Source organism: Pogona vitticeps, chromosome 2, assembly GCF_051106095.1.
Source record: "Pogona vitticeps strain Pit_001003342236 chromosome 2, PviZW2.1, whole genome shotgun sequence".
Lineage (NCBI taxonomy): Eukaryota > Metazoa > Chordata > Lepidosauria > Squamata > Agamidae > Pogona > Pogona vitticeps.
The window spans coordinates 66,477,211-66,497,207 of NC_135784.1; the positions used below are offsets into that span (position 1 = coordinate 66,477,211).

At 40.2% G+C, this 19,997-nt stretch overlaps 1 protein-coding gene across 29 annotated transcripts in view; it reads left to right on the forward strand.

Annotated features, from left to right (window-relative positions):
* ERC2 (ELKS/RAB6-interacting/CAST family member 2) overlaps positions 1-19,997 on the forward strand; it is an 817,272-nt gene that overhangs the window by 381,175 nt on the left and 416,100 nt on the right. For 17 of the 29 annotated variants that reach the window (XR_013541661.1, XR_013541666.1, XR_013541667.1 and 14 more), the window contains one exon: positions 4,957-4,968. The exons of the other annotated variants lie outside the window; for them this stretch is intronic. Coding sequence is in view for 1 of the 17 variants with exons in the window: in XM_078385331.1 (XP_078241457.1) it covers positions 4,957-4,968 (12 nt within the window). In the remaining 16 variants the exon portion in view is untranslated. The remainder of the gene's footprint in view (positions 1-4,956; positions 4,969-19,997) is intronic. 29 annotated transcript variants of the gene reach the window in all.

A 19,997-nucleotide genomic window follows, 5' to 3' on the forward strand; every position in this document is an offset into this window, starting at 1 on the left:
AAAATCCATCCCTGGTCTGTGTGACTTCTTATAGGGAATGGTTGGTGGCAGCTTAGTGAAACTGTGGCATATCCCAGTAGGTCTGGGTTTGTCACAGTTTATTTTCCAAAATATTGCCCTGGTTGATGGCACCATCAGCCTTATGCCGTGGAACATACACAAACAGGATCCTTTCTTCATCATCTGTATATGCAAACGTATTTGCATGCATAAAATGAGGAATTGATATTAAATAATTTGAATTATATAAATGACTTCTTTTTAAAGCTATGCATAGTACAGTATATTGCTTATATACTTAAGGGAATATTTATTTGCCAGAATATTCTCCAGTATTCAATTTATGCACACATCCCTGTAGCATAAGACTTAAATGTATTTCTTAGGGCCATTTGGATTAGTGATTTTCTTGCACAATGGTGATGAATTTCTTTGTTGTTAATCATTGACTTCTAAACATTGTAACTCAGGACATGAATTTAGGAATTATGATTGCATCATTATAGTATGCTTGCTGCATATTCTGTGTAACATGAATCTCAAAATAGTTTCCCTTTTGCTATTTTGTGAACTATTTCAGTTTCGCACTTCTCTAAGGTAACTGTGTGGTAAAACAATTGTTTGCAAGCCATGCATTTTTGTTGTGTGATTCCTGCTAGAAATGTTTAAGGAGATACAGATGGGAGGATACTAAAAGGAAGAGCAAGCAGGACCATGGCTATCTCCATCTTCCCATCAAATAATCTTTTTGCCTTTTGCTACGTTTGACCACCTTATAGACTCTCCCATAATGAAGTCAGTGCATTTTGGAAACTACTGAATGTCTTATGGAACCAGGCATTGCTTTTCTTTCCAATTTGGGACCATCTGATTGATGAGAAATTTAGCAGAATAATTTTTTGAGTATTTCTTTAAAATCTTTAAGTTCATTGAAGTCTTGAAGTTTTAAAACTGTTGACTTGCAGAATATAATCAAATACAGAGAGACAGAGTATATGATGTCATGCCTTCCTTCATGCATATGAATATAATTTCCTGCGTCAGATTTTGTGTGTATGTCTGTGTGTAATTCATTTGAACTTTCTGAACCATTGATAACGTAGAGCCATTTCAACAATTTAGTGTCTATTAAATACAGCAAAAAGATTGGAATTCTAATGAATTGATGTTTTAGATGTTTTGCTTCAATTTCGTTCTGAGAATGGATCTCAAAGTATATGCAGAGCAGTACAGTAATTGGTTCTGTATATTTGAGATGTGCTAGGAAGCCGTGACTCTGAGTGGCTTCATATGATTGGGCAGTGAAAGCAAACTATTATGCTTTTAAGTCAATACTCTGCATTGACATTCAGTTACTGGAGGATGCTTATTAGCTCCAGTTTCTTGGACAGTTTGAACAGTTACTGCAATCTGTAGTTATCTTCAACTGTAAACTGAAGGATCCTATCTTTTTAAAAATCTGAAAAACTTCCAAAGGGTTGAAGAAAAGACTACATCACTCCCTACCGCATTTGTTGCAACTTATGTCTAATGAGGCAGTTGTTTTTTGGGAGTTGTCCCCTGGATACAGTCTCTTGTATCAATTAGTTATTCACCCAGGTACAAAATTACCAGCTGCTTCTTGGTTGGCTAGTTGAGTTTCCTCCCAATCTCCTCTTACCACCACAACTTATAACAGTTGGGTGACAGCTTTCTTCACTCCCTCCACCAAATTTATTCAGTTTCTTCAAATTTCTTAAGCATCCTAATCTTCTATCAAGAGATACATCCTCAGTCTGTTTCTCCATGAGTTCTTCAACACAAGGCAAGAAAACAGTTGTTTAACAACTGAGCCCAAGGTGTGATGGGTCCTTTTTGATCCATGTGATTCTCTTTACACAGACATAATTAAACTAATCTTATGTTTTGTACATCTAATTTACTAGAGGCAGCATACTTAAGAGCATCCCACTTCACATCCAACATGTAAGAATTCTGCAAAGGCTGGAGGGAATGACTATAAGGCCCAATAGTCTTGGGGTAGATTGGGTTAGATTGTCCTAAACAGGGTCACTTTAAGCTGTGGTATGTCACAGGTGGGTTGATCCTTGGATCCACACATACAAGGATCAGGTAATTTGGGGGCAGGAAACAACACCACATATATATAAACAACTAATTCAGTGCTGGCTTCCAAGAGATTTTAAAAAGAAAAGAAAAAAAAACATTTGGGTCATCTTCTGTCTCCCTTGCCACAGGGGAGTGGGAAGAAGGTTTCAATTTCCTTATAACTGAAGTGGCTTAAGCAAAGTGGCAGCTTGCACCATTCACTTTTGGTTGATCCCAGAAGTAACACATGCTGAAGCAGAAACAAAATACAGCACATTAAGGGATAGGCTCATTCACAATCCCCTGTATGTCATGTGGTTGCTGGGAAAAGCAGCAACCAGCCTGTTCCCAAAGAAGACCGAACTACAGGACAAATCCTGGCCTGATCACACTCTTAGAGGAACTATTCCATAAACTGTAGACTTGAAACAGCAGAGATTTAATTGTCAGTTTAGGGACTAAATTACTGCTGACTTTAAATCTGTATAGATTTTACTATGCTAGTAACATGCACACACTCTCTCTCACTTCCTCTCTCTAAAATAAAACAATTGGTGATCAAACATGAGATTGGAGATTAATAGCATATTGGCTGAACCTTAATATGCAAGATGCAAAGAAAGCCATGAATCAATCACTTTTTACAAATATCAATTCCTCTTTAATGAATCTCAAGTGGAACATTTAAAGTAAGGGAGCATGTACAAATCACTCCCAATGACCTCTGTTGTTTTATGCACAGCTGCAAATCCTTGTAAGGAAGCATGTGAGAGACTTTTGTTGTAGGGGTAAGGTGCTGCTTATTAGCAGCCACGGGAAAGTTTGGAATCCAAAGCAGAGCTTGTAGGCCCAGTTGCCCTCACATTGTTTGCTAATGATGGAGGAGGGGAAATGAATAGAGGTTTTGGGAAGCTTAGTTCACCACTCATCTTGCTTTATGTGAAAATATCCTGAAGGGATGTGGAATCCAATAAAGCCACTTAGTATATGCATTCCCCTCATAACTTTTAATGTATGTACGTCCATGCTTACTTCCTTTCGTTATCATCTGGCAAAGCTTAGTATACCTTGTAACTCTATATTAAAGGGCTAGCTATAGGCTCAGGGTACTGGCAGAGTGTAATCTGCAGGCTCCTAACATCCCCAGGCTTACCAGTTAGGAGGGAGGGCAGCAATAGTAATGAGATCAGCTAAAACCTGCTGAAAGCTGTCTCACATTATACATTTTCCATAATGCTTGAACTCTAGAGTACTGACAGATCTTTAAAGTGATGGGTAAATCCCTGCCACCTTTCTTGCTAGCTGAAAATCAAGCTGGGGTGGGGGGAATCCACAAGGGGCTGCATAACCATGGTTCTTTGGCAGCTTCTTAAGAATGGCACTGTGGTCCTTATGACTGTCAGTAATTTTGATATATGCCTCACTGGGCCTAGCAAATATGTAAGGAGCAAAGGAGACTTTAAAAGGAATGCATATCTCTGTAATTAGCTTATTTCCTTTGTCTCAACAATTTTTCTTCAGGGATATGTGCCTCAGGAGAGTTGCAAATTAAAACTCTGTTTGCCCTCCAGTGAACCATTAATAAAACAAAGCACATTCAATAGAAGATACATATGTCATAATCTATGACAAAGAGATGTCTTTTACCACTAATGAAGCACTACTTCAAAAACATGAGAAACATATTGTGTGGTTGGACCCTAAGAGAGGGCACAAGCCTCCAAATCAATATCTGTCCTTTCTAAGGAAAGAAGTGCCTTAATTCATGTTTTAGAACTTGAAATGCCTTCCCAGGAAGGTAAAGTTGATGTGCATCTGTGAAGCAGAACAGATTGTAGATGTAAACTACTCAATTTTCAGTGTAATTAGACAAAATAGTGACGTGTGGGCTGTAGTTTTCAATGTCTCTATATCATTGCATTTTATTTATCACTGCATGGTTTTGATATGCCTTTCACAGCAACAATTCAGCTTGTGTGATTGGAGAAGGGATTCCCATTGAAATACCTTCAGACAGTTTAGCTCAAGAAAAACAAAGAGATTATTTTTTTTAAAAAATCATACCTCCATGGCTGTGTAGCTGTTTCTGATATTTAAAGAAATAAATAAATCACCTTTTGCAAAATAGTGCAGGAATGTGCACCTGTGATAGCTCTGGGGACTATTTTAGTTTGGCATTAGATAAGGGTATGTATGTGTTTTGGCTAATTGAAAGGACATGTTAAATATTTTTATACAAAACAAGTTATCAGACATCTGGATATTCTCAGTGATGAACTATTAGTCTTATTCTTGGAGCTGAAAAAGATTGTTCTCAGCTTTAGAACGGGCTGCATTTCCATGGGAAAAAGTAGTGCCTTTGATCAGCTTAAGTGATCAGTACTTGAGGATCTCTGACATAAAACTCTTTGAATATCCAGCCAAGCCATTTAGCTTCCTTTCTTTTTCATGGGTGAAGATGACTTGCTGCACACAGTCATCTACAAATTCATGTTGGTCTGCACAATGGCTTAAAAAATACATGAATGCCTCTGCTAAACATATGCTTTAGCAACTGCCACAGCTTCATTTGTGTTCTACTTGTATGTGTATACAACAAGGACGTATACATAACCTAAAGTGGCTTTTCCATAATACATAAGCAACAAGGGTGATTCCTCTTAAGCTGTTGCTTTGCTCATCATTCATTAAAGAAACACTCTGCACTAATGTTATTTGTTGGTTTTCCTTTTTAAAAATAAACTGCTGATATAACATCTGGTTATTTTTATGTTGAAAAACTAATGTTTTTCCTCCCTTTATTCTCTTGCTATCTCCCTCCTTTTTGTTTACTTTCCAAACGGCTGCTTTCACCCCTGCTCCAACCAGCTTGACTTCCAGGTCAGTACCTTTGTCATCTTATTCTCTCACACCAGTCACTTACCAGATCTGCTTCATCTCTAAATGCTATTTGCATTTAACTATTTGCATCATTCATCCCTAATTTATTTTCAGATTTGTTTTTGTTTAGGATGGTAGTTGTTTTCAAAGAACTTACCATCATGCCATTTTCAGATCAGAAAATAGTTTTATTTTATTTTGAAACAACAACAACAACAACAAAAAGCCTGATTGCTGTAAAGTGGCAAAGTAAAATTGCCAACCAGCTGGAGGGCACAACGGACTTTCTTGGGTAAGCCTTCAGTAAGTCACTGTGAATTCAAATATTAAATGGTTAGTGGATATTGGATACTTGTATCTTTCCATTGTTCCCTGTAAATAAACATTGTCAAAGGTATTTCCTTCTGTGCATCCTGCAACTTACTAGTTCTCAAAGCCAGCCAGTGTGATATTGGTTATAGTTTCAGACTAGGATGGGGGAGACCTAAGTTCAAATCCTTACTCAACTGATGGGGTGGCCTTGGGACTACCATAATTTCTCAGCCAAACCTACATCATAGGGTTGTGAGGATAAATTGAGAGAAACACTGTATCTCAGTCTGAGATCATGGAAGGAAAAATGAGATGTATATATAATATATAAACAGCTAATGAAGAAGCACAAACACATTTCAGGAGTTGGGAACCATAATTACATGATTTTGGAATTACTATGTCAATGTAGATTTTTAAAAGATAGGACTATATGCTAAGTACCCTATATATACCGCTGCTCCTGGCTGCCTCACCCCCTCTCAACATCAACCACCTGGCCTAGGGGGAGAGAGAGCTTTCAGGCCGGAGCTGCTCCTGGGACCGCACCAGACCATCGTGCCTACACCCAGAAGGAGCCAAAGACCATCTGCCGGCCATAGCTCACTGTGTGAGAGGCAGTGAGTCTGTGGTTGGGCCCCTGCTGGATCTCCCTCTGTGGTTACAGGCCTTGCGGCCTGCTGCTCCTGGCTGCCTCACCCCCTCTCAACATCAACCACCTGGCCTAGGGGGAGAGAGAGCTTTCAGGCCGGAGCTGCTCCTGGGACCGCACCAGACCATCGTGCCTACACCCAGAAGGAGCCAAAGACCATCTGCCGGCCCTTAAGAGCCTCGTGGCGCAGTGGTTAAAATGCTGTACTGCAGCTAAAACTGTGCTCACGACCTGGGGTTCAAATCCCAGGTAGCCGGCTCAAGGTTGACTCAGCCTTCCATCCTTCCGAGGTCGGTAAAATGAGTACCCAGCTTGCTGGGGGGGCAATGTGTAGCCTTTATAATTAAAATTGTAAACCGCCCGGAGAGTGCTTGTAGCGCTATGGGGCGGTATATAAGTCCAATAAATAAATAAATAAATAAATATATTGTCATGCCTGGAATAACAAAGACTGAATGAACATGAGAAATGTAAGGTGTAGAATCAAGGATTTTAAGACCAAACATATATTGGCCTAAATCATCTTGCATAGCTGCACAAATGGCGTCAAAATGATCAGTATGCAATTGATAATATTTATGCTAATTTTGTAATTTGGGGCAATATGTCTTCAAAAGTTAGGCTTTTGTTCCATGTCACCATAACATGGTGTTTGGGACCTTGTTTGCTGAGGATCGAGCTGCAAATAGAAATCTGGGATATTTCCTGATTACAGTATGGATATCAGCCAAGCTACAAAACAGGCAAAAGTGTTTCTAACAGAGATAAAGAAAAACAAATACATTATGGATGTAGATAATCAAATGCATGAAGAATATATGAAGGTAGTAAAATAAGTAGCAAAAGGGAATACAGATATATCAGATAAGTGACCAAGTTAAAGAAGAACATTTTTGAAAAAAATTGATGGCAACTATGAACATAATTTAGAACATACTGTATAAGATTTCTAACTGTTGTAATGACAACACTAGTAACGATAATAATATAATGTTCCAAAATATTTTATTATCTTTTTTAAAAACAATTGCTATTAGTTTCCTGATTTGCTTCCAAGAATCAGTGACTTTGCAAACATGTCATCTCACTCATACATTTTAAAGAGTTGATTCCTAATTTTTAGACCTGGCCCTTTGGACAACCACCAAACTCTAGCGGTGCTGAGAAATAAGAAATATAATAGTGGTTGTTGTGGGTTTTTCGGGCTCTTTGGCTGTGTTCTGAAGGTTGTTCTTCCTAACGTTTCACCAGTCTCTGTGGCCGGCATCTTCAGAGGACAGCACTCTGTGCTCTGGATGTGCTGTCCTCTGAAGATGCCGGCTACAGATACTGGTGAAACAACCTTCAGAACATGGCCAAAGATCCCAAAAAACCCACAACAACCATTAGATCCTGGCTGTGAAAGCCTTCGCGAATATATATAATAATAGTGTTCTATCAGGTCAGTTCTGTCTTAAGGTGATCCTTCTCAGGGTTTTCTAGGTCTAAAGTACTCAGACATAGTTTTTCAGTCATTTCCTCCAAAGTGTGCTGGAGGTCATCTTGTCTACTCCTCTGTAAAGTGCAGGATTTAAAATGCAGAAAGCAGTACAACAGGAGTGGGCAATGTCTGGAGAAGGGGGAAAACGTAGCATTTGTGCTGCCATGAAGGATCATACTGCTGTCCTGCCACAGTACTAGTTCTTGCTGTCAAAGTTCTCACCTACCTTTTTTTCAATGAGATATAGTTCTTTTTTTGGGGGGGGTGTTGTACATCGGGTTCAGTGCCAGTAGTGGATAAGATGGAAAAAAATAGTTGTTGTGACCATTTTAAAAAAACAAATATGGTCCCTTATCAACCAAACAGTGGACTTTTCTTTCAACAGCAATCTTAGAATTGTAGAGTTGGAAGTGATCATGGAGTCCATTCCCTCTAAGGGAGGCCCAGTAGGGAATCCAATTCTCAACCTCTGGCTCTGCAGCCACAAATCTAAATCACTGAGCTATTTGGCAGTTCTACATCTCTCGTTATTGGGAACAAGTTAAAAGAGGCAGGGTTTTTTTCTTTTCTTTCCAGATTATTCACAATGGAATACATACAGTAAGACTCAAGATGTGTGTCTTTGAAAGATATACACAAATGTTTTAAAAACAGGGATATGAAGAGTACTCAGTACATTTTTAATGCTCCTTTATTTTGGCTGTCTCAATTTGACAGGCTACCTCAATGATGATTTTGAAAACCTGCTGAGATTCCTTGCCTCCAATTGAGTGCAAGAGAAAGAGTTGTGTTTTTCCCCCATTTAAGGTTGAAACATAAATACCTTTCTTAAAGAATAAACTACCACCTTGTAGTCCTTTTGTCAAACAGGTGATAACACCAGGAATCTCTGATTGATTTCTGCCCAAGGGCTTGTATTCCTTACCTATGGAACAACAAAGACAATTCTATGCCGTCTTTTTCATGATAGCTTTTCAGATACTTGAAGATTGTTATTGTGTCTTCTCAGGGCTTAAACATACTCTGCATTTTCAATAATGCCTGTTAGGATTTGGTTTACTGACTACTCACCATCTTGGTTGCCCTCCTCTGGACATACTTCAATTTTTCAGTAGCGTCTCATGTCTCCTATTAGGTCCTGCCACTCAACTTCAACAACTTCTCTTAAATATCTCTAGCAGAGGAAGAAAGGGCTATGCAAGATCAGTCACCCAGTGCTCTTTCCTCTCTTTCTCAATTCCTTCTTCTCCCCTTCTTCCTTCATTTCCTCCTTCTTTTCTTTCAAAGCATGTTTTGATGATTATGGGCATTAAAGAAAAATAGAAACACAGAAGGATTAATAGAACCTGTACATCAACTTCATGATTTGAGCTAATGCATATTTTATCAATGTATATTACAGATGTGTTCATTTTTTCCTTCAAGGGAGGGGGCTTTTCAAGTCTGTTTCTAAGCTAGTTATTTTATTCCATCAGATTGCTCATTCTTACCTGGAGCAGCTGTCTTTTGTTGTCAGAAATATCTAGACAAAAGCATGCCTTTTCACAAATCATGGAGACTTTTTAAAAAAAATCTTTGGAGTGATATAAAAGAAAGCATCTATCTTTCTGCATATGTTTCCCAGGTGGATATTTCTGATTATCTAATGTTTTTATTCTCTGGCAAAGGTCCAAGTATCAGTTGGGCCTAGGAGTACATTTATTTTATTTACAGCTTTATCACAATTCCCAGTCTGCATTTGTATGAATGCAAAAATCTGAAATTTCTCAGTATAAGAGAAAACTGATACATGGATGAGCACACATGCGCGCACACACACACACATAGAGGCAGAATGATATTTGTACAGGCTGTGTTGACTTCATATAATCATTTGGAAACCGCTTGTGTGTTTCACTGTGTCCTTCTCTTTTACTGGCACTTATTGGCTATTCACCAATAGTTGAGTTCTGTGGTGTTAAATTTTATGTGCAACAAAAGATAGCTGAAGATGCATGGCCCTTGAAATGCTCTCAGACATAAGTGTTCCATATATTTTTAGCTAACTTTTATAATGTAATGGCTTCATAGCACATATCTGACACCCATATCTTTTTACTTAGTGGAAAGAACATTTAGTATTCTGAACGCAGAAAGAACGTGTGAAAAGAGTGGATGAAATGGATTAATAAATTAGATAAGAGTGCTAAGGAAAGGAAGCTTGTGTCTGACTGCTTTTAGCAGTAATAGCAGCCCATTATAAGGAACACATTCTTTGCATATGTAGTAGCAATATTGCTAGTAGCCCTAATTATCACACCCAAGTAATCGAATTTGGCTACTCACAAAGCTTGGATGTATTACAAAGCTAGCACTGTTTATTTCCACGTGCTGTTTTCTAGATTCCACATATATGTGCTCAGGAATCAGTGGACTTGGTGCATACTGTTGGGGAACCTCTCATTAACTGCTGTGACTACAAGAGCAAGCAACCTTTTCCTTGTTGAATAATTTATGCAAGGGCTGCAAAACTTTTCCAAGCCATGATTAAACAAGATATTTAGTTCCTTCCTAAAGCCCACATCAAAAGAGAGATGATCTTTATAAGAGCCTGATGTATCTTCTAGATTAGAATTTGTATTGTGCTGGAAGATAGGAGGGGTATAAAAAGTAATTTTTCAATATATAAAACTCATACACATTTTCTCTTAGGGCTAAAGGTCATTTTAGTTTTAACCAGAGCTGCTGCTGCTGTTGTTATGTGTCATCTATTTGTCTCCAATGTATGGTGACCCTATGAATGAATAACCTCTAAAATGTTCTATCGTTAACAACCCTGCTCAGCTCTTGTAAACTCAAGCTTGAGGCTTCCTTTTTGGAGTCAATCCATTTCCTATTTGGTCTTCTTATTTTCCTGCTGCTTTCAACTTTTCCTAATGTTACTGTCTTTTCCAGTGAGTCTTCTTATGATGTGTTCAAAGTGCAGCAGCCTCACTTTTTTCATTTTGCTTCCAGAAAAAGTTCAGGCTTGATTTGAGATTACCGTCCACTCCTGTTGAGTCTTTAAGAGAAGAGCATTCTGTAACTGGGGTGCTATAGCTAAAAAAGCCCTCTCCTGTGTCTTCGCATAATAATCATTCTCAATAACAGGACATGGAGAAGGCCTCCTTCCCTCCCTCCCTGCAGATCGTAGTGATTGGGCAAGTATATACAGGGAGAGATGTTTCTTGAAATATCCAAATCCCAAGCCATTTAGAACATTATAGGTTATCATTAACATTTTGAACTTGGACTGGAAGTATATGGGCAACTAGTGCAATTCTTTCAGAACAGGTGTCATATAGTGTGGAAGATTGTGGCCGTGATCTCTACTGACATGTCCTTGAAATTGATTATGTCTCTACTGACATGTCCTTGAAATTGATTATGTTTTTTAGTTCATTCATTGCTGCCCCAGAATAGATACATTGAATTGAATAGGCTTTTTAGTCAGCATTGGCAAAGGTCCACTACTCTTGTGGAATTTAAAAGTGGATTTTGTCCATGATGGGTAAAAACTGAAGGAAATGGGGGAAAGGTCAAGGGAGGATGCCTTTTACCAGAACCCAGTTATCATTGGAAAATAAATATTTGTTATATCTTGATATACCGCTTCTGATGAAAGGGCTGGCTGGGTTGGATTTCATCAGGTGAAAAAGAGGACAGCGTCCTTATATCTGTAATAGTTGTGTGGAAGAGAAAATTTCAACAATTGTACCTTAGCTTGCATTCAAAGCTGCACCTACTTAAATTTCCTCTTCAAAGCAGTTTTCTAGAACCCTGTACTCTTTTTCATCTGATCACCCTACTCGTTTATGCTTGATCAATTTTGATTTTCAAATGGCCATAATTTATTAAGCACAAGATATGTCTTCACAGTGTTGCTGAAGTTAACCAATGCAATATTTTAGACTACTAATGGGAAAGAATACAACTCCAAAAAAAAGAAAGAAAAGAAAAGAAAGGGTAAGGTTTTTCTGACATCATTAAAAGAATACTTCAGCCAATGTGGATAAACTTTAGGACAATGAGGAAAAGTGAATTACCAAAAAATGACCAGGGAACTAGTGATAAATTCATATGGTAACACTTGGAGGGATACACCTCATAGCAACAGAGTAGGTCAGTAACCAGGAGAGCAGCAACTGTGGAATACCACAACACCAGTCAGAGATGTCTGTGTTGTTATGCTTCACACACATTTAGGAAGCAAACAAACTTCTCTGCATTAACCAACACACTAGGTTGGTTCCTTCATGCTTAGTTTAATGAAAGCATAAAATTCATTTTGTTGATCTGTCTGCAATTTACTCAAGGTTTTCTGAGACCTTTATTTATTTGATTTGTTTATTTGATTTTTATACCACCCATCTGGCTGCCAGGCCACTCTGGGCGGCGTACAAACAAGCGACAACGCATAACAAATGTACAATAACAACCGCAAAATTAAGATAAAATAGAATAAAATAACTTTAAAAGTTGGAAACAACTACAAAAACTACAAGAGAAGGCATAATAAAATAAAGAAAATTATAATAGAAACATGGCGATGGATTGGAGTTAATTGTTTAGGCATTATTGTATCATAATGTATGTGAATCTGGAAAGGCCTTTCTAAAAAGATGGGTTTTAGCAGTTTTTTAAAGGTTCCCAGTGAAGGGCCAGGCAGATTTTGGGTGGGAGACTATTCCACACTTGTGGTGCAACTGCCAAGAAGGCCCAGTTTCTGGTCGTCATTTTTTGGGCCTCTCTCGGAGTTAGGACTCTCGGCTGCCCAGCCTGTGAGAATCTTATAGGATGGACAGATCTGGTTGGAGGAGGAACTTGGTCAGGTATCGAGGTCCTAAACCATTTAGGGCTTTGTCGGTTAACACCATCATCTTGAAGTTGGCACAGAAGCGGACAGGTAACCAGTGAAAGGCGGCCAGAGTGGGGAAAATACGTTAGTATCTCCTAACCCCACTTACTAGTCTGGCTGTCGAGTTCTGGACCCGCTGGAGTCTCCATAATAGCCCCAAAGGTAGCCCCACATAAAGAACATTACAGTAATCTGATCTCGAGTCTACCAGTGCATGGACCAGTGTGGTGAGCGACCCAGTGTCAAGGTAGGAATGCAACTGGTCAATCTGCCTTAGGTGGTAATAGGTGGTATGGACCACAGACGCTATCTGGAATCCCATTGACAGTGTCGGTCCAGGAGTACATCCAAGCTGCGCTACTCATCCTTCACAGAAAGATCCTCCCTACCCCAAAGAGAGAGAGAGAAGCACGCAGACCATCAACACTGGGAGCACCCACCCACAGGATTTCTGTCTTGTCCGGGTTCAGCCCCAGTCTGTTATCCTTCATCCCTTGCAGTACAGCATCCAGGCAGTGCTCAAGGGATGGAACACTGAAGCAACTTTGCCAAGTGTAACTGTGACCCTTTAATGCCTGCATCGGCCCTGTTTTGCCTTAAAGTACTTTGTAGGGTGTGCCATTCATTTTGGGTGGCGGGACCTCCTTACTCTCAGAATTCTGTGAGTTCAAACCCACACAGATATACTTATAGACAACTACGCTCCATTCACTTAGAAGAGGGCTGATCTTCCAGGCTGCCTCAGGTCCTCTTCCTGTACAAAAAGGAAATTGCCTTACTGCTTCCTGGGAGGCCTAGGTCTTTGTAGGAGACTTAGTCTCATTGCTCTCGTTGGGCTTTGTAGAAGGCAAAGAACTGTACTTCCCATAAATACTCCCAGGAAACACTGAGGCAGCTTTCTTTCTGTTCAAGTAGGCCCTCGTTGAGATGAGTAAGTTGTGGGTATGTATCCATTGGCTGGAACTCCCAGACTTTTTCATCAAGGAATTCTGGGAGTACAAAAACAAAAACAAAAAACAGCAACACACATCTAATGCCTACTGAGTTTTAGGAGTTAGTCAAGCCCACTGTGACGTTAGAGCAAATCAGCCAATTGCAATAGGAATGGCTGGGAAAATAGAAAAGAGAAAGGTATGCTAGAAAGCAAAAGAGAGAGGGGAGCCACAAAGAAGGAGTCTATGTGAAAATCATGGGCTGGCATTTCAGATGTAATGCCATTAAAATACATCTTTAAAGTAAATGAAAGAAATTGCATCTGCTCTGTAAATCACTGTTTTGTTATTTTGGCCTAGCAAAATTATTGGCTTAATTAAAAAAACCTGTCCTCTTAATCCTGCCAATTTCTTCCCCTAGGGGCTTGGTTAAGCTACTAGTTTATAACTTGGTTTACTGGAGAATTCCGGCAATCTGTTAAGGTTTCCCAGCTTGTATAATCATTAATATCAGTTCTTTGTTTTAAAAAAAAGCTCCTTTATATATATTGCATGCTTTCCTAGTTGCTGTTTTTATTTATTTATTTTTTCTTTAGAGTACAGTAGTTTGAAGTGAGTTATGAAAGATACAAAATGTTTCTTCATACACAAATATACATACACATATATGAGTACTAAATAGATTGAATATATATTTGCATGTGAGAGTATATGATGCATATTCACACACAAAACTGATATAGTGAACAGTAAACTAAGCATCTGCTAAATACAATATAGCAATATTTTTTCGTGGAATACTAAGTGCAATATGTTTTCCCTATGGCCTGTGCTGTTGAGCTGCCGAATTGTCTGTATAAGAAAGTAAATCTCAATGAAATGTGCAAGCCAAGGTCTAAGAGAGTTTTAACTATAACACATGAATTGCTGGATAGCTCAGTGCTTTAGGTTTCTGGCTGTAGAAGCACAAGTTGGGAGTTCAATTCCCACTGTGCCTCCTTGATAGGGGCTGGATTCAGTGATCCATAGGGTTCTTTCCAGCTGTGCTGTTCTAAGATTAATATTATTGGATGTGTTCACTGTTTTTTAAATGTTAATCTGAAGGAGCCAAAGAAAACTAGAAGTATTGTTCAAAGAATTTCCATTTAAATTGAGATATTTATTATTAAGTCACTTAAAGGAATATAGAACAGTCAACACTGTAATAGTGTAATTTTAGGGGAAAACATATTTGTAACTGTGTGTGTGTGTGTGTGTGTGTGTGTGTGTGTGTGTGAGAGAGAGAGAGAGAGAGAGAGAAACTGAATGTATGTGTTATATGAAACTCCGTTTTAAGAAGAGGGAATGGAATATTTTGGGGTTTGATACAATAATCCCTTTTTCTGTATGGTCACTAGCAGAGGCTGAAGAATGAAGCTGAGTATACTTCAAGCAATAATACTATGAAAACATATAATCGGAAAGTCTTTACAAGACAGCCCTGCTTTTAAAATAAATCAAATGATGAAAGACCTCCAGCTCAGTGGTTTAGCACATGCCTTACATGCAAAAGGATCCTATTTCAAACTCTGACAAACCTAGGTAGGGAAGGAAAAAACTGCTGCCTGAAATTCTGGAGAATGCTGTCAGCATCTATAGCCAGTACTGAACTAAATGGACTAAGTGTAAGGCAATTTCCTGTGTTCCTGCTAAAAAGATGATGAATACTGATTTCCTGCTGTGCTCTTATTTCTAGTTATGTTCTTCAAATCACAATATTCCATCATGTTTTGTGTTGTCCCTCTTTGGTAAACCTGTAAGTAAAGTGTAAATTAACCTGAATTTTTGTGGTATACTGACTGTTTCATTTATCACCCAAGGCATCTTCTCAGTTTCAGTGAACCAGCTATGTGTTCTTCTTATTACTGAAGTAGTATTACAGTGTGCCAAACCAAACAGAATGAGACAAACCAGGGAAGAATATTAAGATCTAAACTGAAGGAGAAAAAAAATCATATGCACAAATATTGGATTGGTGACACATGGCTTTGCAGTAGTACATGTAAAAATAATCTAGGGGTCTTAGTAAACCACAGGCTAAACTTAAGATAAGAGTGTGATGCAGCAGCAAAAAAGTTAACGCAGTACTGCATCAATAGAAGTATAGTATACCCGTCAAGGAAAGTAATATCACTTGATTTTGCTTTAGTTGAACCTCGTCTGCAGTACTGTGTCCAGTTCTGGCCCCTGTGTTTAAGAAGGATATCAACAAGATGGAACATGTCCAGGGAAAGGCAACCAAGATTGTAAAATGTCTGCAAGGAAAAGCTGAGGGAGTAGAGTATGTTTAGCCTGGTCAAGAAAAGACTGAGGAGTGCAGGATTCTGACATGAAAGATAGGGCATGTCTGCTTTGTGTGGCTTCTCAGGATAGGACCCAAAATAATGGATTCAAATTATAAAGTAATATATTTCGGTTAAACATTCCTGACAGTAAGAATTGTTTGCCTAGATTGTAGTGGACTCTCTTTTACCGGATCTTTTAAAATAAGGTTTGGATGTGCATCTATCATGGGAGCTTTAGCTGTGACTATCGTGCTTTTGCCATGGAGTGGGATTTAATGACCCTCCAGGTCTCCATGAAGTTCTGCCATTTGGTGATTCTATAAGCTCCTTCCAATTCTGCTTTCTTCATTTCTTATAAGCAGACTAGAAGCAAAGCAGACGGGAAGATTAAATACACCAAGCTAATTCCAAGATACTCCTTGTGCAAATGCAGGTTAATTAGCATGATTGTGCCACTATTAGATAGGACGGTACAACAGGGAAATCTTACAGATAAGGATGTGCACTGTCGCCTGCATTTGCTCTATGCCCAAATAAGACACCCAGATTGGTGCCTACCACACCCAGAATTGAGAGATTTCCTACATGATCCTTTCTTTGTCTTCGGCAATATTTGGAGCATTTCCAGATCTCCAGATTCCATTTGTGTGAATGAGAAGATACAAATGGCAAGGCCAGGTCCAATTATGCAACTGTACCAGGCCCAAGAGTTTGTAGGGCCTTGAGGTGTGGGCAGAACAGAAGGGCATCTAGGCAGGGTGGCAGCAGTGTGCAGACCTGGGTGCTCTGTTTTGTTTCTCCCTTCTTTTCTTCCAGCTAGAAGAGAGAAAGCCCTATCACAAAACTAAACAGAGAAGCTTCTGAAGGCAGCCACAGGGAGGGAAGTGGGCACTATCCTGTTTGATTACTTCTTGTAATCTTCATTCTTTCTTCATTCCAGCCTGAAATTTCACCTCATCCTCTTCCCCTTCTCAGCCACCTCTTCTGCTCTCCATCAGTAATCTTCAGTCTCTGTGCTATTGAACTACTGGCCAATCTCCCATATTCTGTCCTTGGACAAAGGATTGGAGCATCTTGACTTCTTAGCTCTGAGAGATCCTGGATGAGGTGGATTATTTAGATCCATTTCAGCAGGCCTGTTTAGGGGACAGAGGTGTCTTTGACCACCTTGGTGGATGACTCCCTTTGAAAATCAGGCAGGAGGGGTATGTCCCTCTTGATTTTGCTGGGCTTCCTAGTAGATTTCAACATAATTGACCATTATATCCTTCCAGACTCCCTCTCTGGGATGAGACTTAGAGGTACTGTTTTACAGTGGTCCCAATTCTTTGTGGAGGGTCAAGCTCAGAAAGTGGGGTGGAGAACTGTGGGATCCCTGGCTGTTGACCTGTGAGCTCCTTCAGAGTTCTGTTCTATCCTCCATTGTGAGGATGTCCCTTTTATCATGACATGATGACTGTTTGCATAAACAGGCACCTTCATTAGAGCAACACGTAGTCGTCGTTTAGTCGTGTCCGACTCTTCGTGACCCCACGGAACAGAGCACGCCAGGCCCTCCTATCTTCCACTGCCTCCTATAGTTGTGTCAAATTCATGTTGGTAGCTTCGATGACACTGTCCTGCCATCTCATCCTCTGTCATCCCCTTCTCCTCTTGCCGTCACACTTTCCCAACATCAAGGTCTTTTCCAAGGAGTCTTCTCTTCTCATGAGATGGCCAAAGTACTGCAGCCTCAGCTTCAGGATCTGTCCTTCCAGTGAGCACTCAGGGTTGATTTCCTTTAGAATTGATGGGTTTGTTCGCCTTGCAGTTTCAGACCGTTTTTTTTTCACTCTCCTCTTTCACCCTCATTACAAGGTTCCTTAATTCCTCCTCACTTTCTGCCATCAGAGTGGTATCATCTGCATATCGGAGGTTGTTAATATTTCTTCCGGCAATCTTAATTCTGGCTTGGGATTCCTCCAGTCCAGCCTTCTGCATGATGTATTCTGCATATAAGTTAAATAAGCTGGGGGACAATATACAGCCTTGTCATACTCCTTTCCCAATTTTGAACAAATCAGTTGTTCCATATCCAGTTCTAACTGTTGCTTCCTGTCTCACATATAGGTTTCTCAAGAGATAGATAAGGTGGTCAGGTTCTCCCATTTCTTTAAGGACTTGCCATAGTTTGCTGTGGTCCACACAGTCAAAGGCTTTCGCATAGTCAATGAAGCAGAAGTAGATATTTTTCTGGAACTCTCTGGCTTTCTCCATAATCCAGCGCATGTTAGCAATTTGGTCTCTAGTTCCTCTGCCCCTTCGGAATCCCGCTTGTACTTCTGGGAGTTCTCGGTCCACATACTGCTGAAGCCTACCCTGTAGGATTTTGAGCATAACCTTGCTAGCGTGTGAAATGAGTGCAATTGTACGGTAGTTGGAGCATTCTTTGGCACTGCCTTTTTTGGGATTGGGATGTAGACTGATCTTTTCCAGTCCTCTGGCCACTGTTGAGTTTTCTATTGAATGTAGCACCTTAACAGCATCAGCTTTTAAGATTTTAAATAGTTCAACTGGAATGTCATCACCTCCACTGGCCTTGTTGTTAGCCATGCTTTCTAAGGCCCACTTGACTTCACTCTCCAGGATGTCTGGCTCACGGTCAGCAACTACATTGTCTGGGTTGTCCGGGCTATCCAAATCTTTCTGATATAATTCCTCTGTGTATTCTTGCCACCTCTTCTTGATGTCTTCTGCTTCAGTTAGGTCCCTCCCATTTTTGTCCTTTATCATGTCCATCTTTGCACAAAATGTTCCTCTAATATCTCCAATTTTCTTGAACAGATCTCTGGTTTTTCCTTTTCCGTTATTTTCCTCTGTTTCTTTACATTGTTCATGTAAGAAGGCCCTCTTGTCTCTCCTTGCTATTCTTTGGAAGTCTGCATTCAATTTTCTGTAACTTTCCCTATCTCCTTTGCATTTTGTTTCCCTTCTCCTCTCTGCTATTTCTAAGGCCTCGTTGGACAGCCACTTTGCTTTCTTGCATTTCCTTTTCTTTGGGATGGTTTTTGTTGCTGCCTCCTGGACAATGTTACGAGCCTCTATCCAAAGTTCTTCAGGCACTCTGTCCACCAAATCGAGTTCCTTAAATCTGTTCTTTACTTCCACTGTGTATTCATAAGGGATTTGGTTTAGATTATACCTGAGTAGCCCAGTGATTTTTCCTATTATCTTCAGTTTAAGCTGAGCAACACAACTTCTAACAAACCACTGTGGTTCCACAATAAACCCTGGGAACTTTTAAGGTGCCAGGGAATTGACTGACTCCCAAACAGCTGGAACAAAGATAAGTCCAAAACAGTCTTTTAGTGGGTGAAGCAGAGCCCCACTTCCTCTACCAGTCCCAGAACTCTCCACAGGTGGGCCAGGCAAGGAGTGCCGCAAGAAGGGTGCAGGATGTAGGCACTCAGCAGTCCCTGGACTAGCGTAGCCTCGGCTCCTTCCCTAGCTACTTCGCTATTGTCACCACTAGTGGTGGCTACTCCATAGGTGCAGTACTCTTCCTTGGAGACACAGCAACAGTCTATTTGACATGGTTGGGCTTCCAGGAGTAGCGAGGTGTGGAGGGAGGTGAAATGGGAGAAGGAGGGCTAATCAACTGGTGTTTAAATGCTGACCAGGAAGTCTTTTCTGTGGGCTGCTTGACCCTGCCAATGGGATGCTTATCACTGGTTCTCCAGTCACCTCACCTTGCCTTAGCTCAGCATGCCCAAGCTGCTTCCTCAGGCAGCAGCAAGAACTCCTGCCAATGCCCTGTATTAGGATCCCAGTGATGGATAGTTTCCCAGCTGGCCATCACGTGTGCTGGTAATGTCAACACCTCTTGAGCCTCCAATGCCTCCCAGTTGATGGCATCTGCCCAACAGTCCTCCTCACTCTTTTCCTGAAATCCCTAGCCTGCCATGGATGCATGTGTGGCCTCCAAGGTGTTGTCCACTTCTGTGCCACCAACACCCCAGTCCACAGGTGAACTGCAGGTCGGGAATCTTGCCCCGAGTCTCCAGGAGGTAGGGAATCTTGCCCCGAGTCACCAGGCCTATCCCACTCCCATGCTATTTAATATATACATGAAACTACTGGGATAAGTTGTATGGGGTTTTATGCTTCAGTGCAGATGACTCCTAAGCCTGTTTCTTGTTTCCATCCAAATCCAGAGAAGAATTTTCTATGCAGGACTTTCCCCCCACCCCAAGCATTTTATGGAAAATCTTGCAAAATTTCTCAGAAGTTTCTTGGTCATCATTTCTGGAAGGTAGAATGGCATCTTTTACTTGCCACATTGCTAGCTAAGTGTGCATTTAGGATTCAGAGTAATCTTTACCAGCTTGATAATATTTGTGAAACAGAAGAAGCCCCTCAGCTTAAAGAAGAGTGTATTACCCTTTCCTTTGTATTAGTGTACCTTAACAAAGAC